Source organism: Jaculus jaculus, chromosome 15 (genome assembly GCF_020740685.1).
Source record: "Jaculus jaculus isolate mJacJac1 chromosome 15, mJacJac1.mat.Y.cur, whole genome shotgun sequence".
Taxonomy (NCBI): domain Eukaryota; kingdom Metazoa; phylum Chordata; class Mammalia; order Rodentia; family Dipodidae; genus Jaculus; species Jaculus jaculus.
The window spans coordinates 72,951,271-72,977,850 of record NC_059116.1 but is presented as its reverse complement, the minus strand read 5'-3'; the positions used below and the strand labels follow the sequence as shown (position 1 = coordinate 72,977,850).

The window sequence follows — 26,580 nt, the reverse complement described above, 5'->3', positions numbered from 1 at the left end:
TGTGTGATAAAATCAATGGCACAGGACTTAGGAGGCGGAGAATCATGAATTTGAGGCCAACCTGGGCCGTATGATAACCCTGTCTCAACAAATAAGGATCAAGGGTGCTGTGTGGCAAAGCACTTGCCTAGCATGTGAAAGGTCTCAGGTTTCTTCCCCAGCGCAGGGAAAAATAATTAACTCAAAGAGTTTATCTATATGTCCCTGTCGTGGTTTGAATGCAGAGTGAGGGTCATGTGCTTGAGCACATGGTCCCCGGCTGGTGGCACTGTTTGAGAGTGAGTCACTGGGGGTGGCCCCTGAGGCTTTATAGCCCAGCTCCATCTCCCGAGCGCTCTGTTCCTGACTGTGGACGGAAGGGGACCCGCCCCGCGCCTTCCTGCCACGACGGAAGGCGACCCCTGTGACTGCAAGCCAAAATGGCCCTCAGCCTACTTCTTATCAGAAGTTTGGTCGCAGCAACGAATAAGTAATAGAACACCAGACTTCACCTGGTGACAGAACTCAGCAGGGACTCTGGATGAATATGCTTAAGTGATCTCCCACTCCTGTGACCTAGCTCTAAAAGTGTCATTTGTGGGCCCACAATGGCTTTCTGTTTTGGCAACAATAATGCTTCATACAGCGCCCCCGTGAGTCGGGAATCTGTAGACCACTGCGCCGGGCTCCTAGAGTGAATGGCTTCTAAGGGTAGGATATTACATCGCCAAGTACATGAGCCACTTACCCTGCTACATTGCAAAATAAACATTTTGCAGAAAAGAAAAGGCTGAGATAATCTATTGTAAAGTGATCTTTGCAGTAAGAATGAAAGATTTCTTTTTTTTTTTTTAATGTGATGGGGGAGAGAGAGAGAGTTGGTGTGCCAGGGCCTCCAGCCATTGCAATTGAACCTTTGTGCACATGTGTGACATTGCGCACCTGCGTCATTGCGCATCTGGCTTATGTGGGACCTAGAGAGTTGAACATGAGTCCTTGGGCTTGGCAGGCAAATGCCTTAATCACTAAGCCATCTCTCCAGCCCTGAAAGATTTCTTATATGTTTCTAGTCCCTGCTGTATGATCCAGTGAAAAGAATAGCCCTTGAGTCAGACCATATTGGGGTCAAATTCTGTCTAGTGACCTTGGGCCTGGAACCTGTCTGGGTCTCAGTTAAGCCATCTATAAAATGCAGGTGATGACTACGGGGTGGCTATAAGGTAAGTTTCTCATACCTAGTGGAAGGTCAATAAACTCTGTTAGAGTTTGGCCCATAGACCTCAGGTTCTCAGGACTAGAAAAGATTGTCATGGAGACCCACAATCTACTTTCAGTCTAATAAAAGGGTAGAGCTTCACTGGCTAACTTAAGCCTAAATTCCATTTTTCCTAGAATTACCTTTATTCAATATGGCAGCAGGAGTGGCTTTGCCAAGGTCTGATTGGTGGGATTTGGGTTAAGATGACAAAAACAATCATGGTCTCTATTACAGACAATTTTCTTCAAATAAACAATTTTCTTCAAAATATTGTATTTTTATAGCCAGGCATGGTGGCGCACGCCTTTAATCCCAGCACTCGGGAGACAGAGGTAGGAGGATCACTGTGAGTTCGAGGCCACCCTGAGACTCCATAGTGAATTCCAGGTCATCCTGGGCTAGAGTGAGACCCTACCTCGAAAAACATATATATATATATATATATGTATATATATATATATGGTATTTTTTTAAAATTTATTTATTTATTTATTTATTTGAGAACGACAGACACAGAGAGAAAGACAGATAGAGGGAGGGAGAGAGAATGGGCGCGCCAGGGCTTCCAGCCTCTGCAAACGAACTCCAGACGCGTGCGCCCCCTTGTGCATCTGGCTAACGTGGGACCTGGGGAACCGAGCCTCGAACCGGGGTCCTTAGGCTTCACAGGCAAGCGCTTAACCGCTAAGCCATCTCTCCAGCCCTATATATAGTATTTTTATGAAGGAAATAAAAAGATACAATGCAATTATTTTTGGAGTTGTTTTTTTAAAAAAGAGCACCTTTGTTTTACACTGTGACAGCGCCCCCTAGTGTCTACTTTAAATGAAACTCAAGGAGCTAAATTGATTACTCAGCATAAACTTGATGTCTGAGGGTTAGAAAAGCAGTACGAGCTTTTTTAGAAAAGCAGTACAAAGCTGAGTGTGATGGTGCATGCCTTAAGCCTGCACTTTGGAGGCTGAGGCAGGAGAGTCACAAGTGTGGAGACAGCCTGGACTACAGTGTAAGACCATTTCAGAAACAACAACAAAAATAACCTTCCTAGCCAGGCGTGGTGGCCCACACCCAGCACTTGGGAGGCAGAGATAGGAGGATTGCCATGAGTTCAAGGCTACCCTGGGACTACAGAGTGAATTCCAGGTCAGCCTGGCCTAGAGCGAAACCCTACCTTGGAAAAAAATAATAACCTTCCTTTTTTAAAAAAAAATTTATTTTTATTTATTTATTTATTTGACAGAGAAAGAGGGAGAGAGAGAATGGGCATGCCAGGGCCTCCAGCCACTGCAAATGAACTCCAGATGTTTGCATCCCCTTGTGCATCTGGCTAACGTGGGTCCTGGGGAATCGAACCTGGGTCCTTTGGCTTTGCAGGCAAGCGCCTTAACTGCTAAGCCATCCCTCCAGCCCATAACCTTCCTTTTTATAATTTGATTTGTTTTCCCCTTTCTTGTATATCTTCCAGTTGAAAATGACCCTCACTTCATCATTTACCTGCCCAAAAGCCAACAGAACATTTGTTTCAATATCGACTCAGAACCTGGAAAAATCCTCAGCCTGGTCTCTGACCCACAATCAGGTAACACAAAAAGCAAGGTGCATTTCAGTTCAGTAACTACATCATTCCCATGCTGCCCTGTCATCACCTGGGAGTTTTCTTTCTCACCTTAACAGAAATTCTATAGTTTTCAAACTTCAGAAATTAGAGATAAATTTAATTATAAATATATTATATATTAATTATAAATATGTTAAGCGTTGTGAATGACAGTTCAAAACATATACTCTAAGAATGAACTTGCTAGTGTTATTTCCATATAATTACTTCATAATCAAGTATATTAGCTTATAAAAGGAGATTTATGAGGGAAAAGATTCAAATTATGAAGCAAAGGAGAAAGGGAGACATTTTCTTCAGTGGTGTGGCCACTGTTGAATTGCTCAAGCTCTGGTGAGGAATTTCTCAGCAACACTCGTGAGCAGCCTTACACTGAGTGGGTCACAAAAAAAACAAGACATCAAAGAACAGGTGGGACTGGTTGAGAGGAGAGGGCGTACTGGGAGAGGAAGACAAAAGAATATGTCAAAGCCAGATATGGTGGAAGAGGCCTTTAATTCCAGCACTCAGGAGGCAGAGGTAGGAGGATCACTGTGAGTTCAAGGCCACCCTGAGACTACATGATGAATTCCAGGTCAGCCTGGGATAGAGTGAGACCCTATCTGGAAAATCCAACCAAAAAAAAAAAAAAAGAATATGATGATAATGCATTATATATAATTGTCAAAACTAGAAAAGTAAAATTAATTATTAATAAGAATAATGATAATAATTTTCTCAACTGGTCAAGTTTCATAAATTCAACTTATGGTGCCCACACATGCAAATTAAATGGCTGGAGCAGAGAGAAGGAAAAACGTTTTTTTCTTCTGTAGGAATTTTGGTCAATGGGCAGCTTATTGGTGCCAAGAAGCCTGAGAATGGGAAACTAAGCACTTATTTTGGAAAACTGGGATTTTATTTCCAAAGAGAAGACATGAAAGTTGAAGTCAGCACAGAGGCCATCACCTTGAGCCGGGGCGCATCCGCAACCCACTTGTCCTGGTCCGACGCGGCCCACCTTGTCAGCCAGAGGCAAGTACACTCCCAGCTGGACTCAGGCCTGGCCTTGGCACCTGACTGCAGGCGTGAGCCCAGACTCCGCAACACCAGCCAGGAACCTAAAGTCATCGTGTGAACTATAAACAAACCGAGTTCTTACCCACTGTCCTGGATTGGGCAGTGAGAACTGCGTTTTCAAAACCCATTGTGTCTTGGTGCCTAGTTCATGCATGGCGTACAGAAAATGCTCCCTGTATGCGTTTGGCTAAGTGAACACGTCTAAATATTGGAATCTGTAGCTGACTGTGTCAGAGTGAGTTTCCGAGCAGTATGCTTGTGTCTCATGCAGAATATCTTCCCAATTAGGATCAGTTAATTGGAGCTGGGCGTAGTGGTGCACAGCTTTAATCCCAGCACTGCAGAGGTAGGAGGATCACTATGAGTTCAAGGCCACCCTGAGACTTCAAAGTGAGTTCCAGGTCAGCCTGGGCTACAGCAAGACCTTACCTCAAAAAAAAAAAAAAAAAAAAAAAGAGGATCTGTTAATAGGCTACTACAGGTATGAAAAATGACAGAATTTTAGAGCAAGAAGTTAAAAGAACAGTATCCCATAGCAAAAATATACCAAAGCTCATAGAAAACCAAAGGAAGAATGGAGACTTCCTATTAGGGCTGAGAATGCGTTGCCAAAAAAAAATAAAATAAAAAAGTTGGGCTGGGGAAATGGCTCAGTGAGTCAAGTGCTTGCTAAGCAAGCGTGAAGACTTGAGTCCCCAGAGCTCATATAAATGCCAGCGTGGTGGTCTGCTTATAGTCCAGAACTCAGGGTGTAGAAACAGGACACCCCTGGGCAAGCTGACTAGCCAAGCTGGTGAGCTCTGGGTTCAAATGAGGGACTGTGTGGTAGAGAGTGATTGAGGAAGACTCCTGGCATCAACCTCAGGCACCCACATGCGCACACACACGTGTGAGCCCACGTGGACATATGAACCTACTCTGGAGTCATGTAATTCCACGTTGACTTTCCCACTAGGGTGCTTGTCTCTGTGAAGAAAGGAAACGTTGTGACTCTTACCCTGGATAAGGAGATATCCTTTTCTGTTCTGCTGCATCGTGTTTGGAAGAAACACCCAATTAATGTAGACTTTTTGGGGATCTACATTCCCCCCACAAACAAGTTTTCGCCCAACGCGCATGGACTATTAGGTAAAGTGTCTCAATCGTTTGGCACATCATGCCCTAGATGTCAGGTTAGAAGTCGTGAGGGTGGCAGGTGTGGGTGCAAGAGCAGAGAACCCCAACATAGCAGGGTGACTGGCGAATGTGATGGCCAGGATCATCTACCCTCCAAACGAGGTGCCCAAGACTAGCTTCAGCAACCCAGACGTGTTAAATTAAGAGAAGGATCCAAATGGAAGAGAGACTGGCTGGAAGGAGGGGAAATTCAGTGGAGGGAAGAGCCAGGAGCGGGCACGGAGAGGATGGGGGAGGGGATTGTGGGCATGGCATGTTTGTCTATATGTACAGAGGTTGTCAATAAAAGGCTAAGCAAAACTTTTTTTTTTTTTTAAGAGAAGGAACAGAAACAGTTTAAGGTTTTTGCCAAAGATACTTACTGGTACTGGTGAGATAGCTCAGTAGGTAAAGTGCTTGCTGAGCGAGTGTGAGGACTGAGTTCACACATCTAGCACCCACATTCAAATGCTGGCTGTGGGGCTCAAGCTACAATCCCAGCACTGCTTAGATTCCAGCTAACAGTGAGCTCCAGGTTCAATGAGAAACTCTGTCTCAAAGGATAAAGGGAGGGCTGGGGAATGGTGATGCAAGCATGTAATTTTGCACATGCACACAAAAAGGCACACACATCTGGAGTTCATTCACAGTGCCTGAAGACCCTTGCATACCCATTCTCTCCCTCCCTCCCTCCCTCTCTCTCTCTCAAAATAAATAATAATTCTAAAAAAAGAATAAAATCAAAAGCTACTCAGGAAGATGCCTGATGTCAACCTCTGGCCTCCACATGCACTCACATACACATATGCAAAAAAGGTGTGAATGAACATGCACACATGCGTACACATCACACAAAGATCTTTTTAACTAAAGAGTGGTGAATTGGGTTAGCAAGTCTGATAAGCATATTAAGAAGGGTCCAGATATGAGCATGCGTCATCATAAACCAACTTGTTCCTATGATATGAGCAACACTCTTCAGTGCCAAACTCACCCACTGCTGACAGATAGGCAGCAATTTCCTGATAGTCCAGTCAGTCTTGTGTACACATGGACCATAGGACATTAGCTCTTGGGAAGGCCCCTCACTGGCATTGTTAGTCCTCTCACCTCTCAACATGCATTTTATATATACACATATATATTGTTTATTTTTTATTTATCTATTTGAGAGCAACAGAGGGAAAGAGGCAGAGAGAGAGAGAGAGAGAATGGGCGCACTGCAAGCGAACTCCAGATGCATGTGCCACCTTGTGCATCTGGCTTACATGGGTCCTGGGGAACTGAGCCTCGAATCAGGGTCCTTAGGCTTCATAGGCAAGTGCTTAACCGCTAAGCCATCTCTCCAGCCCTCAATATGTATTTCTACCCTGGAAATTGTGGAGGGAGGACAAAAGAAAACATCACTGGGAAGCAATTGACAGGCTTGGGTTGTGTGTGAAGATATGCGTGTGCTTTCTCTCACCAGGCCAGTTCATGCACGAGCCGAAGATTCACATCTTCAATGAGAGGCCAGGGAAAGAGCCGGCAAAACCAGAAGCAAGCATGGAAGTAAAAGGACATAAGCTGACTGTCACCAGGTAGGCCTTGGGTGCACAAGACAGTAAGAAAACGAGCAAGAAAAGCCTCTTTAAACACTCTCTCTGCCAAACTCCACCATTCACTGGGAATGGACAGGTGTGTGACATTTGCATAGGATGCTTCAGATAGTCCTTAGGCACAAATAATGACTGTACACGTGTGAGCAATGGGAATCTACTGTTCTCATGTGCTTAGATTTTGAAGCCCTGCTCTCACAAGTTGAATAATTGGAAAAGTTTATCAAAGGAAGAAAGTGTAAAAGTACCCATGAATCACAGTGCTAGAGAATCCATGTGTATTTTCATTTAAGGCCTTCTCTTTTTTAAAGTTTTTTTTAAAAGATTTTATTTTTATTTACTTATTTATTTATTAGAGACAGAGAGAGGGATTGAGAGAGAGAGAATGGGCACACCAGGGCCTCCAGCCACTGCAAACGAACGCCAGTCACATGCGACATTTTGTGCATCTGGCTTATGTGGGACCTGGAGAATTGAACCGGGGTTCTTAGGCTTTGCAGGCATGCGCCTTAACCGCTAAGCCATCTCTCCAGCCCAGGTCTTCTCTTTGAGTATGGCTTTAGTGACTATTTCCGGGTAGCTTTTCTTACACAAATCATATTCATAAGCTTCATTTTAAAGTGAGAATATAGATGCTTACAAAACATTCCAAATGTGAAAGTCATGTAAATCTTTATGTTTCCTGATCCTTCAGTCGTCTCCCTCATATTTTATTTGATACCATTTTAAAGCATTTTTAGTAGTTTTAGAGTTTTTATAAAGCAGCTAATTTTGCTTTATCAGAAAATGACTGCCCAGTAATGCCACTGGTTTCCACATGATTGAATTGTAACCTTACAGTAATAAACCACAATATTTTAAGTGTCACACCAAAATAGACTTGTGAATTAAAACAATGGACCCTTAGTGAGTGTACCACCACGTTTGGTCTACTAGACAGGGAACAGTGGGTGGGCGGTGGGCACCCACGAGAATGAGGAAGCAATGGTGAGCGCCACGTAGTGATGGCCTGAAGTCCCGTGCAGCTTCGTAAGGGCACTGACTACACAGCAAGAGGTCAATTGTGCCTCAGTGTTGCCTTGCCATGCGAAACTGAAGCTGAGTGACCCGGTCGTTCCACAGTTTTAAGGCTCATTAAAGGCAGAGTGTTGCATACCTTTTCAGAACACTGGCTTCAACTGGGCATGGTGGTGCACACCTTTAATCCCAGCCCTTGGGAGGCAGAGGTAGGAGGATCACTGTGAGTTTGAGGCCGGCCTGAGAATACATAGTGAATTCCAGATCAGCCTGGGCTAGTATGAGACCCTACCAATAATAACAAAAACAACCCACTGGCTTCTCTGTCCTTCAAGTGGACAACTTGGATTTGCTCAGGAACTTGCGTATATACGATGATGGTAAGAGGTGTCTCTGATTCGCTCCTAGGTAAGAGGAAAGGTTAGCCTACAGTACTTTGGAAGTTCTCTCCTTTCTTTTTCGGCCATTAATTTGCTACTCTTTACCTTGCTTGAAGATCCATGCTGCAGTCAGCCTCACGTTGCTGGCAGAAAACACCCTGCAGCTGGCAGAAGGAAAGGGTTTATTTTGGCTTACAGACTCAAGGGGAAGCTCCACGATGGCAGGGAGAAACGATGGCATAAGCAGAGGGTGGACATCACCTCCTGGCCAACATAAGGTGGACAGTAGCAATAGGAGAGTGTGTCAAACACCCATAAACCCACCACCAACTATATATATATATCGCCACCAGGAGGCTCCAATTTCCAAATTGGCACCAGCTGGGGAACTAACGTTCAGAATATAAGTTTATGGGGGACACCTGAATCAAACAAACCACCACATTCTGCCCCTGGCCCCCATAAACTGATAACCATCCATGATGTAAAATGCAATGCATTCAGGCCAACTTTAAAAGTCCCCATAGGTTTTGTTTTGTTTTGTTTGTTTTTTGTTTTTTGAGGTAGGGTCTCACTCTGGCTCAAGCTGACCTGGAATTAACTATGTAGTCTTAGGGTGGCCTCGAACTCACGGTGGTCCTCCTACCTCTGCCTCCCGAGTGCTGGGATTACAGGCATGCGCCACCACGCCCGGCTCTCCCCATAGTTTTTAATCCATCCCACTGATGTCCAAATATCCTCATAATCCAAGGTCCTTTAACTGAGCCACAATGCAAATAATAATAATAATGGCACATAATAAACATTCATACTACAAAAGATGGCATTGGTCATATCAAAGAAATACAAGATTTTTAAAAAAACAGGGCAAGACATATATGGCAGCACACACCTTTATTCCCAGCACTCAGGAGGCAGAGGTAGGAGGATCACCATGAGTTCGAGGCCACCCTGAGACTACATAGTGAATTACAGATCTGCTTGAGCTAGAGATTCTACCTCAAAAAATGCTTGAGCTAGAGATTCTACCTCAAAAAAAAAAAAAAAAAAAAAAACAGGGCTGGAGAGATGGCTTAGCGGTTAAGTGCTTGCCTGTGAAGCCTAAGGACCCCGGTTCGAGGCTCGGTTCCCCAGGACCCACGTTAGCCAGATGCACAAGGGGGCGCACGTGTCTGGAGTTCGTGGCTGGAAGCCCTGGCGCACCCACTCTCCTCTCTCTCTCTCTGTCTCTTTCTCTGTCTGTCGCTGTCAAATAAATAAATAAACGAAAAAAAAATTTTTAAAAAGAAAAAGATTAAATTAAAAAAAAACAACAAAAAAAGAAAAACAGGGTATGTATCAAATTCTGTAGCTCCAAGTGTAACAACTCTAGTGTGATCATTCTAACCAGTGACAAGTCTCTGGAGTTCCAATTTCACTTCTCCAGCGAGGCTACTCAGAGTCCTGGAAGACTCTATTCAGTGCCGGCAGTGATCCTTGGCAGCCATCCCACAGTCCTGGCACCTCCATTGGGTCTCTACTGCAACCCACGGTTCATCCTCATGGTTCCACTGGGTCTCCAACAAGCCTGCTCCACACTGCCCATGGCCATTTCCAAAATACAAAACCACGTTGCAAATTCAACGACCCTCTCTTTCCTGCACTTGTACACCATAGTACCAGTTGGGTGCCAATGTGTTAATCCAGTGGGGAAATGAAGCAGACTTTGAAGAACAGGACACTCCTTTAGTATTCAGGCCCCGTCAGAAGAGTCTGCATTCTTCCTGTTGTCCCAGCTGGCCCAATCTCAATGGTTGTAATCTCTCAAACAATTGCAGTTGAAAGGGCATTAGTTTGGGCCCAAAGATTTCAGTTTTTCTGTGCCATATTCCTCTGCTCACACCAGTCCGTTGCTACGCAGTGCAACCCTGCACAAGTTCTCAGGACACAGGTATAACAGCAAGCCTCTCAAACAAACTGCTTTTAGCCCGATCCAGGCAAAGCTCTTTCTCACCTTCATAAGCCAAACCTCACAGTCCATAGTTCTTACTACATTCAGGTCTTTTAACTCTGATAAGAATAGTCCATCAAGCTGTACGTACAGCATTGCAAGGTGTCTCTTAGGCCAAGGTTTCAAATCCTTCCACATGCCTCCCTGAAATTAGTCCCAAAAGGCCAAAGCCTCACAGTCAGGTGTCTAGCAGCAATGGCCCCACTCTCAGTACCAACTCCATTGCTGCAGTCAGGTTCACATTGCTGGCAGAAAACACCTAACCAAGAGCAGCTGTTGGGAGGAAAGGGCTTACTTTGGCTTACAGATTTGAGGGGAAGCTCCATGACGGCAGGAGAAAATGATGGCATGAGCAGAGGGTGGACATCACCTCCTGGCCAACATCAGGTGGACCATAGCAACAGGAGAGTGTGCCAAACACTGGCAAGGGGAAGCTGGCTATGACACCCATAAGCCCGTCCTCAACAATATATATCACCACCAGAAGGATCCAATTCCCAAATTTCCACCAGCTGGAGACATAGCATTCGGGACACGTAGTTTATGGCGGACACCTGAGTCAACCCACCACAATTCATATGTGAGTTCCCACCAGAGGTGGTGTTGTGGTGGTTGTTTGGGTAGGGTCCCTCTGTAGCCCAGGCAGACCTGAAATTAAGTATGTATTTTTAGGCTGGCCTCGAACACACAGCAATCCTCCTACCTCTGCCTCCAGAGTGCTAGAATTAAAGGTATGTGCCACCATCCGAGATTTTTGAATGATCTGAGGACAGACTGGTTATTTGAGGTCCTCCCATCACCAACCCCCAGGCTCTGCCATTCCATACAACTTGGGGAGCAGGGGGCCATGTAGAGGCCCAGGAAAGGTGCAAGGCACAGCAAAAGAAAGAGGGTGTTTTATTGTTAACTCAGCCTTGACAGCCCCGTGCGCTCTGCGCCCTGACCCTGCCCACCGTTCTCCTTGCAGGGGCTTTCAGAAGGACTACAGGACAGATGCAGTGTTTGGCACGGAGGTCCCCTGCTGGTTTGTGCACAACAGTGGGAAAGGTTTCATTGATGGACATTACAAGGATTACTTCGTACCTCAGCTCTATAGCTTTCTCAAACAGCCTTAAAGGGTTACAGTTTGGGAAACTATATGGATACGTATGCATTTTCTCCTTTGAAACTTTTAGTTATTTCTGTTTGATTAAAAACAAAGTATGCTGATGGCTGACAAAGCCTGAAGAAAATAAAGGTTTTGCAAAGAAGCCTCAGGACTCTGTTGCCTTTTCCCACGGTGAGTTGTACCATTAGTTGAGGTTGAAGGGTTAATGACGTACTAAGAGACTGGGGCAATCTGGCCCTGATGAAGGCCTAGGAGCCAGGGGAAAATTCCTTTCTACAGGCCTTTCCCCAAGCCCTGGGCCCAAGAAAGGACATCTGTTGCACAAGCAATCCCTGTCCCAAGGCCACTAAGACAAGCCCATAACCTAGAGATAGACAATTTTGACCCTAGATCTGACCAGACCACCAAGAAAAACAAGTCAGCAAGGAAAATGGGATTGTTTGTTTTCTCTCCCCCAGTCCACATTTTACTCACCTTTCTCCCTCCCTGATCCTATAAAAACCCAGTTCTGAGCCGGGTGAGTTCGAGGCCACCCTGAGACCACAGAGTGAATTCCAGGTCAGCTTGGGCTAAAGTGAGACCCTACCTCAAAAAAAGACCCACCAAAATAATGATAATTTCTTTTAAAAATTTTAAAACCCACTTCAGCTGTGTCTGAACTACTATAGCCTCAAGCCAGGACAGAGGTTTCTGCACTCCTCCTCTGGTCTTTAGTCAAGAGCAAGCAGTCTATTGTCGCAGAGGTTTGGTTGCATCATTTCCTGTCGCCCCAGTTGGTTCTGGTCCCCATTCAGATCCAACAAAGGTGACACAAAAGGAAGCATGTGAGGAGCTGAGACAGTCGCCATTACAAGATGGCGCTTACTTCCTGCCAAGGGGCAGGACAATCAACTCCTTACTTGGTCATGTCTTAGCGGCAGTCGTGCTTGATGCTGCGCATGTGCGTGATGTAATGCACCCTGGGCCTATCCCGTGGCCCTGGGTGGTGGGTGAACAGGTGGCAGCCAATCCGTAGGTGCCTCGTAGTGCTACACCCTATAAAAGCAGCTACACTCCCGCGCCCCGGCCCCTCGCCATCAGCTTTCCTGTTAACCAAGAGGCTCTCCAATAAAGTGTGATCAAGAAGGATCTTCATTTGCTGGTCGTTCTTCTCCTGCTGGTCAGGGGGTTTGCCGCAGAAGCACAGCTGGTGAGTCGGCTGCTTTGGGGACAAGACCCGGGTTAGGCACTGACTGTGAGAGTGTTGCTGTTGCTGAAGGCCGCCTCAGCCGTGCGGATTAAGCACGATGTTGCTCAACATGTTACAGAAGACCAATTATGAGAAGGCCAGTTGGTAAACATAGGAAATAAAGAGGATATTGCTTGATCACAGTTGCCTGTGACCAAGATATAAAAGCTTCTCACCTGCTGTGGGAGAGAACCAGCTGTTTTTGTTTTTTGGGTTTTGTTTTATCTTTTTGTCTAGTTAGGCCTTCAGCTGATTGGATAAGGGCCCGTGACATTAGGAAGACAATCCATTTTCCTGAAGTTCACTCATAGAAACATGAATCTCCCCAGAAACAGTCAGAAGAAGGTTTTGGCCAACTATATGGACAAAATCAGGGTACTTCAGTATAGATTTGGGTTCTCTACATAATTAATTGTGAATTTAAATTAATAATAAGTTTTGGATTTCAAACCAAGGAACCAAATAAACAAGGATAGTTGGAAAGTGAACAGTTATTCCCCTGGCTACCTGACTCATTCCCGAAACTTACATGCCTTTCGGGAATGAAAAAATTCAACTTGAAAATGATCTAAGTACATTTGTTCATTCTCTTGTGTGTGAGCACAGGTGTGTGTGTGTGCAAGCCAGAGGACAAGCTACAGTGTTATTACAGGAACACTGTCCTTGTTTTTGACAAGGTCTCTCTCATTCACCAGTTTGGCTACACTAGCTGGCCAGTGTGCCCCAGGGATACTCCTGTCTCTACCTCCCCAGTGCTGGGATGACAGGCTCATGCCCCCCCCCCCACCAGCACTTACCACACGGATACTGGGGATCGAACTCCGATCCTCATGCTTGGGAGGCAAGCACTTTCCTCACTAAACTGCCTCCCCAGCCCCACTTGCTCATTCTGTGGAGCATTTTGCAGTCGATGGTGACTCAGCATTTAGTTTTGGTGGTGTCTTAGTGTGCAATTTAAATCCCACCTGGCAGAGCTGCTAGTTGTGAGATATATTTTCTTTAAGATTTATGCAGCCTGGGCTGGAGAGATGGCTTAGCAGCTAAGGCATCTGCCTGCAAAGCCAAAGGATACCAGTTCGATTTTCCAGGACTCACATAAGCCAGAAGCACAAGGGGGTGCATGCGTCTGGAGTTCATCTGCAGTGGCTGGAGGCCCTGGCATGCCCATTCTCTCTCTCTCTCTCCCTCTTTTTCTCTCTCAAATAAATAAATTTTGTTTAAAAAAAAGGGGGGGGGCTGGAGAGATGGCTTAGCGGTTAAGCGCTTGCCTGTGAAGCCTAAGGATCCCGGTTCAAGGCTTGGTTCCCCAGGTCCCACGTTAGCCAGATGCACAAGGGGGCGCATGCGTCTGGAGTTCGTTTGCAGAGGCTGGAAGCCCTGGCACGCCCATTCTCTCTCTCCCTCTATCTGTCTTTCTCTCTGTGTCTGTCACTCTCAAATAAATAAATAAATAATTTAAAAAAAAAAGACTTATGTAGCCTGTGTTCAAAGCTTTTCCCAAGCAGCAATCACAAATTCACCATTAAGCCAATTAAATAGATGTGTTTTACTGTCACAAAAATGGAAGCCTTTGCTTTTTTAAGTATTTTATTTATTTGCAAGGGAAGGGGGTGGGAAGAGAACATGAACACGGGCATACCAGGGCTTCTTGCCACTGCAAACAAATCTCAAATGCATGAGCCACTTTATGCATCTGGCTTTATGTGGGTATTGGGGAGTCAAATCTATACTTTCAAACAAGCACCTGTAACTAACTGCTAAGCCATTTCCCTAGTCCCAGAAGCCTTATTTTGGAAAAAAAAAAAAAAAAAGGGTGGGGGGGGGGTTTGGATCTCCATGTTGGCATTGTCACCAGCTGGTCCCAACTGAACCTATTTCCAGGTCCTGAGTGACTGGTACTGAGGAACTGAGCTGTGACTGGGGGAATCCACAGAACCGGGGGCTCTGAGCAATTTTCCCTGCACAGGAGCCCAGAGGCAGCAGCTTGCAGAACTCCTATTAGAACCGCTCCTTGTGCAAGGCTCAGGCAGTTCATGCAGGTAATGGCTGAAACAAAACAAAGCAGACAGCAATTCCCTATCTCAGGAGCAGGAGACAATGAGGTCAGCTTGAAACTGTAGATGACTGTTAGACTCCCTAGCAACAGGACAGACATCACAAGCTGTTCCCAGCATTCCAGGATAAGCACAGGTGTCCTTATTCCCAAAGCATGGCATCAGCAGAATCACAAAGTGTTCTGCAAACCAAGCTTTTACTAGGATGGGCTAAAAGACCTCTACCTCCCCAGAATGCACACCAAGCCCGACATGGTGGCAAGTGTTTAGAATCCCAGCATGCCTACAGTGAGCTGGAAGGTGGAGGATGCCCAGAAGGCTGCGGCCAGCTAGCCCGGCTTACACAGCGGCAAGCGAGAGACCATCTCAAGTAAGATGGGAGGCAAGAGCCAGCCCGAGGTCGTCTCTGCCCTCCACAGGCTGTGTGGCACACGCACACACGCACATGCAGTAAAGTTCTGGGGCAAATACCCTGCTCCTCGTCTCTGAAACCACCGATAGCTTCCCGTTTCTAGTCCTTACTCTGCCTCTTATCTCCACAGCCAGCATAGCCTCTTCCAGCATCTGACAGCAGAAGTGGTCAGCTAGCTCCACTCTCACTCCAGGCAAGAGCTCCCAGGGACTGGCATACAACCCTGGTGGGACCAGTCCAAACACTTCCTTTGAAGTGATCTGTCCTAGTGTGGTAGACAAAATGAAATTCCGGGCTTCTTTGTGACTAGTTACAGAAGACAACGGCTTTTCACTGGTACTGCTAATAGGCAAGCCAAGCCCGGGGAGATGTGGAGCCGTGTTGCTCTTGAAAGAGGACCTGAGCATGGAGCCAGCACTGAGAAAGCCAGACACGAGGAACGAGCCCCGGTAAGCCCATTCACGCCACCCTGCTTACCCAGGCATGTTCAGGTGGGCACCGAGCCCCGCTGCACCTTTTATTTCATTTAAGTGAATGATAGCTTTCCTTTCTGATGGTGGTGTGAGGTGGCAGGCAAGAAAGTACAAGGTAGGATTCCTGTCTTTAGCACCCCCAAACAACATACTGCTCTATTTTTAAAAATGTGCAGTTCAACAATGTTGGCACGATGTATCACACGATCCTGTAATTCTGAAAGCATACGTCCACAGAACCCTATAAAAGTGCATGTCCACCACACAAACCTGAGGCATAAACATCGGACAACATTCTCAAGAGCCACAAAGAGTCTGTCAATGAAGGGCTAAGCAGGTGGTGTATCTACATGATGAAATATTGTTTGATAATAAAAAGTAATAAAGTTGAGAGATCTGTGAGGTCCTCAAATCAACTTAGGCCATTGCCAAGCACTTGGTTACCCAACAGAGCTAAATGGTAAGACCCCATTGCTAAAGACACCACGGGCTGCCATCCTAGGGCACCAAGAGCCCATGTGGAGCCCAAGAGGAAAGCCAGTCCTGCCTGATGAACCCTCCTGGGGCTGGAAAGTGCTGTAGGAGCTACTGTGTGAGAAAGGTCACCAGCAGCACAGCAAGCAGGAGACCCTGCACACCACGCAACCACGAGATGGGTGAGAAACACACTCACGCAACAGTGGCCCGCAGCCCCCGGGGCTAACCAACTGAACCTCCAGGTGGACAAGAGCTCCACTCAGTGGGAAAGAACTCCTATCCGATACTGGGAACCAAGTCAGTGCCCCACAGACAGGAAACTCCCAGGTCCCTCCCCGAGAGAAACCCCCACAGTTCTCTAAACAAGTCGAGTGGGTTATCATCACTAAACCGTCTCTTAAAATCACACGCATGGGGCTAGAGAGATGGCTTAGTGGTTAAGCACTTGCCTGTGATGCCTAAGGACCCTGGTTCGAGGCTCGACTCCCCAGGATCCATGTTAGCCAGATGCACAAGGGGGCGCATGCTTCTGCAATTCATTTGCAGTGGCTGGAAGCCCTGGCATGCCCATTCTCTCTCTCTTTCTCTCTCTGTCACTCTCAAAAATAAAAATAAACAAAATAATTTTTAAAAAATTACATGCATACCCCTCTCAATCAAAGTTGCTCTCACCCTCGGTGGGAGAATCTGTTTTATTTTTCGGATGGCAGATACTAGGAGATCCAAGATCCTCCGATACAACAAGACAGCCGACTGCTCACCACGAGACGGGCCACCTCTACGACATTCGTGCCACTTCTTCCACATTGCCCGGGGTCCAGGGGAGACCACAGAGGAAGCAGCAATTGGGAGCACTCTGCTCCCAGTGCTGGCCTGACAACCGCCTCCAGGGACTCAGCCATGAACACGGAGGGGAACTGAAACACATCCTCACAGAAACGCAAAGGCTCCAGTGACTCCGCACTAAAAACAACCTGCCAACGCACCCAAGGCGCAAGAATTGTTGTGGAAGGGGAGTGGGAAGATTGTCAGAGCCACAGGGTGGACAGAAATATCCTGAGGTACAGCCCAGCCCAGAAACTAACAGAGGCCCTAACTAGCCCACAGTGATCACCAAGGACCCTGCTGAGGAGGGGCCCAATGGGAAACAGGGGCCTGGGGTGAAGGGACATAAAACTATAAGCTATATAAATAATATATATATTTTAAACTAATGAAGGGTTGCTGGCCATGCTGGTGCATATCTGTATTACCAGTGCCCAGGAGGTGGAGATAGGAGGATTAGGAATTCAAGATCATCCTTGGCTACATACTGAAGTCCAGACCAGCCAGAGTTACAGGAGCCCTGTCTCAGAAAATAAAAGCAAAACAATAAACGCACCCACGTGATAAATATGGGGTAGCTCTTGAAACAGCATGTTAAGTATCAGAACCAGTCATAAAGCCCATAGGCATCATTCTATGTATGTAAGAACCCAGCATGGGCAAATCCACAGGATGGGCAAATCCACAGCGACAGAAGAGAGGCTGCTGGCTGCAGGAGACCGGGGTGCAGCGGAGAAGAGACTGTGTGAGGGTGACAAAAACGTCCTAAACACTAGATACCGGGGGCTGGACAGATGGTTCAACAGTTGAAGGCTCTCTTGCTTGCAAAGTCTGATGGCCCAGGTTCAAATCCCCAGTACCCACATAAAGAAGGCTGCAGTGAAATGTGAGTATGGAGCACCCAGGTGCGTGTGTGCATTCTCCCTACCCCCCCCCCGCTTGCAAATAAATGATAAAATATTGTTTAAAAAATTAGATACTGGGCTAGAGAGATGGCTTCATGGTTAAGGCGCTTGCCTACAAAGCCTAAGGACCCAGTTCTACTCCCCAGTCACCACATAGGCCAAATGCACAGGATGGCACATGTATCTGAAGTTCGTGTGCAGTGGCTAGAGGCCCTGGCATGCCCATTTTCCCTCTCTCTCTGCTTGCAACTAAATAATTTTTTTTTAATTAAGATATTGTGCCCAACTCTGTTAATACACAGGAAATCATTGATTTGTTTATTTTAAATAGGTAAATTTTATAGTATGTGAATTATATCACAAGTGTACTATTACATTTATAGTTTGGCTTTTTGAACTTTAATTATATTTATAGTTCAACTTTATTATTCTAATACTAAAATATATCTAAAGTGTATTAAATATTTTTTCAATTATGATTCTAAATTGTTTTATACAAATACTTTTTACAACATTTAATGATAGAAATCATCACGAAAATATTACAAAGATAAAACTACAGAGTTTTGACATTTTAGGAGACACAATTGGATTTTTAGCTAACAACTATACAGTAATATTTAAATAAATCCATTTGTTTTATATAAATAAATACCCTAACACAGTAGAGTCTCATAGTGGCTTGACAATCATCAATTTGATGCTTTGGAGTTCATGTTGTTAATAACTGTTCAAACTCAGGCAAGTTTAGATATGTCTTCATATTGAATTCCTTCAACTCTGCGTCCTTTCAAAGGACCCTACAAATTAAAGTAACATAAGAAAATGTTAAACACACATACACTTAAGAGACCTAAGAATGGTCTGCAGAGATGGCTTAGCAGTTAAGAAACTTGACTGAGAAGACTAAGGACCCAGGTTCGATTCCCCAATAACCACATAAGCCAGATGCACAAGGTGATGCATGTGTCTGGAGTTCATTTGTAGTGGCTGGAGGCCTTGGCGTGCCCATTCTCTCCTTTTCTCTCAATCTGCCTCATCCTCCCCCATTACAAATGAATAAAGTATTTTTAAAATAAAAATAAAAATTTAAGCTGGGCATGGTGGGGCATGCCTTTAATCCCAGCACTTGGGAGGCAGAGGTAGGAGGATCACCGTGAATTCAAGGCCACCCTGAGACTACATAGTGAATTCTAGGTGAGCCTGAGCTAGAGTGAGACCCTACCTTGAAGAACCAAAATAAATAAATAAATAAATAAAATAAACATTTTAAAAAAGAGACTAAAGAATGATACTATACTCATGGACTCTAAATTATTATCACCAAGGCAGTGAACACTTCTATATATTTAAGAATTTTTTAAAACCCTAGGGCATTCTAATTAACAACCATCATGTTTTCCTGAATGCTATTAGAATGCGCTTCCAGTAGATCCTCGCTAGTGCCAGGATCACTATGGCTTCCCAGATACAGAGCTCCAGTTACGAGCTGCCCTTGGGAGCCAGGGTGTCCGCAGACGGCGCTCAGCCTCGGCGGTGAGCAGAAGGGACGGCTCACCGCGATGCCGGCTTACAAGCAGCCCGCCAGGACGTGGGCTTGGTAAATGGAGATGGCATCTGCTGAAGATGGTGAGGCCATCTCTTGGAAGGACCCTGGACTCACTCCTAAGTCACCACTTACAAAAGAGTTGTAACCCAATCAGGAAATCAATTCTTGGGGCTGAAGAGATGGCTCAGCATCTAAGGCGCTTGCCTGCAAAGCCTAAGGACCCAGGTTTGATTCCCCAGGACCCACATGAAGCCAGGTGCACACTGTGGCACGAGGGTCTGGAGTTTGTTTGCAGTGACAAGAGGCCTGGTGCCCGTTCTTTCTATCTGCCTCTCTCTCTCAAATAAACAAATACAGACAAATGAAAATATTTTTAAAAGCATATCAATTCTTACCTCAAAATTGCTTTTTACTGTGCTGCTATTATTATTATTATTGGTTGGTTTTTTGTTTGTTTGTTTTTGAGGTAGGGTCTCACTGTAGCCCAGGTTGACCTGGAATTCACTATGGAGTCTCAGGGTGGCTCGAACTCATGGTGATCCTCCTACCTCTGCCTCTCGAGTGCTGGGATTAAAGGCGTGAGCCACCAAACCCAGCTTGCTATTTTAAAATAGACTTGTAAAATGCTTAAACTTGTCTGTCTGGTTTAGTTGTGGTAGAGTTGGTCCATATGGCAGAAAATGGGTCAAACTACATTTTGTTCAATTCTAGCAAACAAGAGAAAGGGGAATTTTACAGGCGGTCACAATCTGGGAGCGCTGGCTAAGACTCAGGCCCCTGACCACAGCGCCAAGTCCCATTCCGCTCTCAGGAAGTGACTGAACACCTGGGCTTCAGTTCCTCTCTCTGAGCCCAGGGTTCCTCACTGGGGCACAGTCACGCCTGTGTTATTGAGTTGTTGGAAAATACAAAGGGTTTTTATACATTAATACCTAGAACTTCATACGTATATGAGTTCAAGAATTTTCAACTTAAATTGTTAAATTATTTGATTAAAATTTGACAGCTGGTACTCTTCATTGTATGACATCAACGACGTCATTATGATGACGAAATAATAGTGACAACAAGGATGACTGCGCCCCTAGGTTCCAGTTCTAACAATTTTTGTTATTTTATTTATTTGAGAGGGAGGGAGAGAAAGAGATGGGGGAAGAGGCAGACAGAGAGGTAGCGAGAACGGGCACACCAGGGCCTCTTGACACTGCAAACAAATTCCAGACCCATGCACCACCTTGTGCATCTGGCTTACATGGGTCCTTGGAAATCGAACCTGGGTCCTTAGGCTTCAAAGCATTTAGATATTTTTGACTTTGTATAAATAAACTTACAGTTTCAATAACTATAGTAGCTGAAAAAGTCTTCTCATTGATGGATTCAAGGGTACCTTCATTTCCTCTGTAGCCACCATTTAAAACTAGAATTCTTTTTCCTGCAACACAAAATACACAACTTCATGCAAAGGAAATGTTTACTTCTTCTGCCTTGCTATGCAGCAAAACACATCACATGCGGGGAACATAATGAAAAGCAAAACTCTTCTCTCACCAGCCCCTGCTCATGTTGGAAACTGCATTAGGGGCTGAGGAGGTGGCTCCATGGGTAAAGGGCTTGCCAGGCAAGCATGAGGACGAGTGCAGCTCCCCAGTCCTCACATAAATGTTGAGCATGTAGTACACGCCTGGAGTCCCAGTGCTCAGAAGGCTGACTAGCATATTGGTAAGCCCTAGATTCAAAGAGACTCTGTTTCAAAAAGTAATGCGGGGCTGGAGAAATGGCTTAGCGGTTAAGGCGGTAGCCTGTGAAGCCGAAGGACCCAGGGTCGATTCCCCAGGATCCATGTAAGACAGACGCACAATGGCACATGCACCTGGAGTTCGTTGGTAGTGGCTGGAGGCCCTGACACACCCATTCTCTATTTGTCTCTTCTCTATGTCTCTCTGTTTGCAAATAGATAAATAAAAAAAATTTAAAAACTAATGTGGAAAGTGATTGAGGGAGACACCTGACACTCATCTACACGTATGCATCACACTCACATGTGCACATACATACACACACCAAACACATACACCACACACACATACAAAACAAGAAACAAACAACAATGTGTATTAATATTTTCTTTTGTAGTTTTGTGGTGGTGGAGATTGAACAAGCCTTTCTATGCATGGTAGACAGGTGTTCTATCATTGAGTGACGTTCCCAATCTCTATTTTGATCACTCTAACATTTTAAGACTCTTCATTTTTCCTAAAGACTTCATACAGGGATGTATTTTAAGTTGGTATATAAGGAATATAAAGTACTTGGAGAAAATGATAAAAGAACAGAAGTACTCTGAAAAAATTTAGTTTACTTTGTCCTTTCTAAATTTTTGTTTGTTTGTTATTTATTTATTTATTTTGAGTTAAGGTCTCACTCTGGCCCAGGCTGTCCTCTCTAAGTGGTGGGATTATAGGTGTGAGCAAACAAACCTGGCTTTCTTTCTAAACTCTGTAACACCGGATGAGCATGTGGCTCACACCTGTAACCCTAGCACTCAGGAGGCGCGGGGGGGGGGGGGGGGGGGGGGGGGCGGGCGGGCAGCAGGTTCCAGCCAGCAAGGGCTCATAGCAAGACCTGTCTCAAACAAATTAGTAACAATTTATAACATGGATTGGCAGTTTTATAAAAATTTAAACTGTTTGCCACCTGGTTGAACTACCTGAAGCATTTACCCAAGAGAAATCATAGAGCCATATAAGGACTGAAACACAAATATCCATAACTTTTATCTGTATCTTCCAAAAGCTATGAGCAGCCTAAACTGCCATCGACAAGTGCCTGCATAAATAAATTATGCAGTGTTATCTATACTATGACATATTATTCAGCAATAAAAATGAAATATATGTGTGTATGTGTGTGTACACACACATAAGCAAAAATTTAAAATACACACACACAGGCTGGAAAGATGGCTTAGTGGCTAAGGCACTTGCCTGCAAAGCCAAAGGGCCCAGGTTCAATTCCCCAGGACCCACGTAAGCCAGCTGCACAATGTGGCGCATGAATCTGGAGTTCGTTTGCAGCTGCTGGAACCTGGAATTGGCGTGCCCATTCTTTCTTTCTCTCTCTCTCTGCATCTTTCTCTCTCTCTCTCTCAAATAAAGAGAAATAAAATATTTTTAAAAACCATACATACCCACATACGCAACCATGACAAATGACATCAATTTTATCTATATTAACGTCTAGAAAAATATGAACATCTACAATGACAGCTGGTCTGCAGTTGCATGGGAAAAGGCAGCAGAGGGTGTGAGGGAGGGCTCAGCAAGGGAAGTGAAGGGATATGTTCATTACCCATCTGTCACAGCAATGATTTCACAGGAATATTCACATGTTAAAGCTGGTCACATTTTGTTATTGTGTAATTCATGTACAATAATTAAATGTTAATAAACTCTTAATATTTTTCTAGTCTAGAACAAGTTTTACTTTAGGTAGAAAAGAATAAAGGCTGTGACAAATAGGATTTCCAAGACTGACATCAGTGCATCACTGCCCCCAGGGAAATCCCGAGTCAAGAGGCAACATGCTAAGGACTAGAGCTGACACTGAGACACGGACTAAGACAACTAAGGGGAAAATAAGTGAACAAGCAAAACAGACCCTGACTCAACGACCTCAGGTAGTAAAGATCACACCCAATGTGACTGATTTTACCCATACAGGTGTTCAGAATCAAAAAATTGTACCATAGAAAGGGAAAATTCACTTCTTTCATAAAATAGCTTTATTGGAGGACTGGTAAAGTACTCACCACCTAAAGTCGCTTGAGGATCAGTTACATTGGCAGTTAGTATTTCTGAAAAGGAACTGTGTCTATAGCCATCAAGTAATGTCAAAAGCTACAAGTACAGGTAGGGTATTTGCCTAGCATGCACAAGGCCTGAGTTCAGCCCTCAGTAACACGAACACAAAACCAAACCAAACCAAACCTAAACACTACACGTAAGAATGGATTACACTCTTTGTTAATAGCATATGTATGTGATAGTAGATGCGTACAGGTTTATTTACCTGGTGCTGGAATTACCGTCTCTAAATGAGTCTGGTCAAGTTTCAGCCTGTCTCCAGAATCAATCATCTTTACAACAGCTGTGTACTTGTCAATTACTTCCTGTCATGTAAAATAAACATATTTAAAATGAAAGAAAGAGGTAAATATATAAAAAAAAATTCCAATCAAAGAGTAACTCCTATAATTAACAGCTTTTTTTAGATTCTACATAGGATTTCTCAGTCTATGGTTCTTTTTTTCAGTATTTTATTTTTATTTATGTATTTGACAGAGAGAGAATGGGTGTGCCAGGGCCTCTAGCCACTGCAAACAAACTCCAGATGCATGCATTCCCTTGTGCATCTGGCTAATGTGGGTCCTGGGGAATTGAATCTGGGTCCTTTGGCTTTGCTGGCAAGTGTCTTAACAGCTAAGCCATCTCTCCAGCCCATGGCACATGCCCTTAATCCCAGCATTTGAGAGGCAGAGGTAAGAGGATTGCTGTGAGTTCAAGACCACCCTGAAGCTACATAGTGAATTCCAGGTCAGCCTGGACTAGAATGAAACACTACCTAGAAAAACCAAAACCAAAACAACAACAAAAAAAAAGAATTCAAAGTTTGATTAAGGTTTTTATCCAGAAGGAATAAGAGATTTGCTGATCTTAGAATAAGACTTAAAAGAAAAGCAATTTACATATGGACATATTTAGGAAAGACAAAAGTTAGAAAAGGACCAGAATTTCAAAACCAAAGGAGTAGCAAAAAAAAAAAAAAAAAAAAAAAAAAAAGGGACAGTAACCCAGGCAATTCACAAGAAAGTGCTTTGAGATGGGGGGGGGGGGGGGGCATAACTACACCGCCCAGCCTTAACGAGGAGAATGTGTTTTACTGATTAATTAGCAAGGTGTTCACACTGAATCTTTTAAGTGGTACCGACGGGATATCACCCATAGTAGCGCCCTAGTAAGAAAATAGAGCAAGGTTAAACATAAAAGCCACAGTTGGAAGAGAAGTATTTTTCTAGTCATGGCTTCAGGTTTCCTCTTAGGGACCTGTGCACCGTCACACACAGACACGTGCGCTGTGGGCCTGGACTTTCAAGGGACCCTACAGCGGCCTCTCCGTCACTGCTAGTTCTTCTTACGGACTCTGTGCCTTCATGTCCTCACCTTCACAACTCCCTTTCTCCTGTGATATTTCTCTCCAAGTTTTTTAGTTATGATTTTCACGATGATTTCCTAGAAAAGAAAAACAAAGGAAAGACATAAATTTTCTTTTGCAATTTGCTGCTTCTTTTTACACCATGTTTCACCAAAACCTATAGCAAGATGTGACTGTCCTAAGAAGTTATGGGATTCTAACTCATTCCAACAATGGCAAACAATGCATCAAGAACCCTTCCTCAGGCTGGAGAGATGACTTAGTGGTTAAGCGCTTGCCTGTGAAGCCTAAGGACCCCAGTTCGAGGCTCAATTCCCCAGGACCCACATTAGCCAGATGCACAAGGGGGCACACGCATCTGGAATTCATCTGCAGTGGCTGGAAGCCCTGGCGTGCCCATTCTCTCTCTCTCTCTCTCTCTCTCTCTCTCTGCCTCTTTGTCTGTTGCTCTCAAATAAATAAATAAAAATAAACCAAAAAAATTTTCAAAACAGAACCCTTCCTCTTCTCCCACTTTGTGTCCAACATAGTCACCACGAAGGAAAAAGATAAACATAGTATGTGGCTCCCACAGTGAGAGCTTCTTAAGCACTCTTGCTTCAATTTTTGTCTCAGCTCCGCTAGGCCATGTCTTCACAAGGCATTTTCTCTCTCTCCACTGAAAACACCAGCCATGCTGATGGGGACTTTACCACAGTCCTACCAGGGAATTATAAGGAGTGAGCCTTTGAGCTTACATATGACATTTTCACAAGACTCTTTTCTCATTTAAAATATTATATATATATACAAAATAACTTTTTTATTACTAAGAACATACTTTGTATGGATGCATCATGTGTTGGTATCATCTTTGCCCTCCTCCCTGCCCTTACTCCTCAGGTGGCCCTTCTCCATGGGGTTGCTGGTATCACAAGGCCCATTTTTATTAGGCTGCCTTGAATATTTTTGTTTATTTTTAATATTTAATTTATTTATTTGAGAAAGAGAGGATAGAGTGAAGAGAGAGAAGAGACAAGAGAGGAGAGAATGGGCATGCCAGGTCTTCCTGCCACTGCAAATGAACTTCAGACACATGTGCCACTTTGTGCATCCGGCTTTCCATGGGTGCTGGGGAACCAAACCTGGGCCATAAAGCTTTACAGGCAAGCGCCTTTCCCTCCCAAGCCATCTCTCCAGCACAAGCCAGCTTTAGCTAGTGTCTCACCTTCAAATGGGAGACGATCCAGGCTCACTAATATGAATGAATTCTAGATTTGCTGCTCTAGTTTGTTATGGTCTGGATTAGCTGTCTAAGGCTGATAATAAAAATTGCATTGCTGGGCTGCAGAGATGGCTTAGCGGCTAAGTGCTTGCCTGTGAAGCCTAAGGACCCCGGTTCGAGGCTCAATTCCCCAGGACCCACATTAGTCAGATGCACAAGGGGGCACACACGTCTGGAGTTTGTTTGCAGTGGCTGGAAGCCCTGGTGCACCCATTCTCTCTCTCTCTCTGCTTCTTTCTCTGTTTGTCACTCTCAAATAAATTTAAAAAAAAAAAAATTTTTTTTAATGTCATTGCTTGGGGGCTGTAAGATTGCCCAGTGGTTAAGGCACTTGCTTGCAAAACCTAACAGCCCATGAGGCTCAATTCCCCAAGACCCACGATAGCCAGATGCACAAAGTGGTACATGTATCTAGGGTTTATTTGCAGTGGCTAGAGACCCTGTAACACCCATTCTCTCCCTTCCTCCCTCTCTCTCTCTCAAATAAGTATACTTTTAAAAAATAGCAAGAAAAAGAAAAACTCTATTGACAGAAATTTAGTGAAGATTTTAGAGGTAGGATACTTAATAATATAAAGATATGTGTAAGCAAAAAACTTCACATTCTCTTTCATTTTGCAAATAAATAAAAGAAAAAAAAAACAAATATTACTTCTGGGCTGGGGAGATGGCTCAGAGATTAAAGACACCTATTTCCAAAGCCTACTGGCCTGGGTTCAATTCCCACGTAAAAAGCAGATGTTTAAAATGACACATGCGAGCCCTAGGGCTGTAACATCTGCTGATGTCTGGAAAAATATATATACTGTGCTTATCAAACTGCCCAGGAAGCACTTCTCTTAATATTTATACCCTTATATTAATGCTACTCTCACTTTGGGTAGAGAGTCTTCTCTTTTCAGATGGCAGTGACCTTGGGATGACTCAGAAGGTATCATAGTGCTGGAAAGAAGTGACTGGAGTATTGAGTAACATCTAAATCACACCTTCCAAGGCTCAGGGTCCTTGCGGAAGAGGCGG

The 26,580-nt window shown here is 44.5% G+C and overlaps 2 protein-coding genes across 3 annotated transcripts in view; one reads left to right on the top strand and one right to left on the bottom strand.

Moving 5' to 3' along the window:
- The window catches only part of Itih2 (inter-alpha-trypsin inhibitor heavy chain 2), a 49,725-nt gene extending 38,556 nt beyond the window's left edge, over window positions 1-11,169 (top strand). For both annotated transcript variants that reach the window (XM_045135190.1, XM_004662391.2), the window contains 5 exons: window positions 2,703-2,816; window positions 3,671-3,869; window positions 4,870-5,042; window positions 6,538-6,649; window positions 11,022-11,169. In XM_045135190.1, the coding sequence (XP_044991125.1) occupies window positions 2,703-2,816; window positions 3,671-3,869; window positions 4,870-5,042; window positions 6,538-6,649; window positions 11,022-11,169 (746 nt within the window). The remainder of the gene's footprint in view (window positions 1-2,702; window positions 2,817-3,670; window positions 3,870-4,869; window positions 5,043-6,537; window positions 6,650-11,021) is intronic.
- A 6,867-nt stretch (window positions 11,170-18,036) lies between these two features.
- The window catches only part of Kin (Kin17 DNA and RNA binding protein), a 36,091-nt gene continuing 27,547 nt past the window's right edge, over window positions 18,037-26,580 (bottom strand). Inside the window, exons 10-13 of the mRNA XM_004662390.3 lie at window positions 24,305-24,373; window positions 23,154-23,253; window positions 20,417-20,517; window positions 18,037-18,336 (exon numbers count right to left, since the gene is read on the bottom strand). Of these exons, the coding sequence (XP_004662447.1) occupies window positions 18,274-18,336; window positions 20,417-20,517; window positions 23,154-23,253; window positions 24,305-24,373 (333 nt within the window). The 3' untranslated portion in view covers window positions 18,037-18,273. The remainder of the gene's footprint in view (window positions 18,337-20,416; window positions 20,518-23,153; window positions 23,254-24,304; window positions 24,374-26,580) is intronic.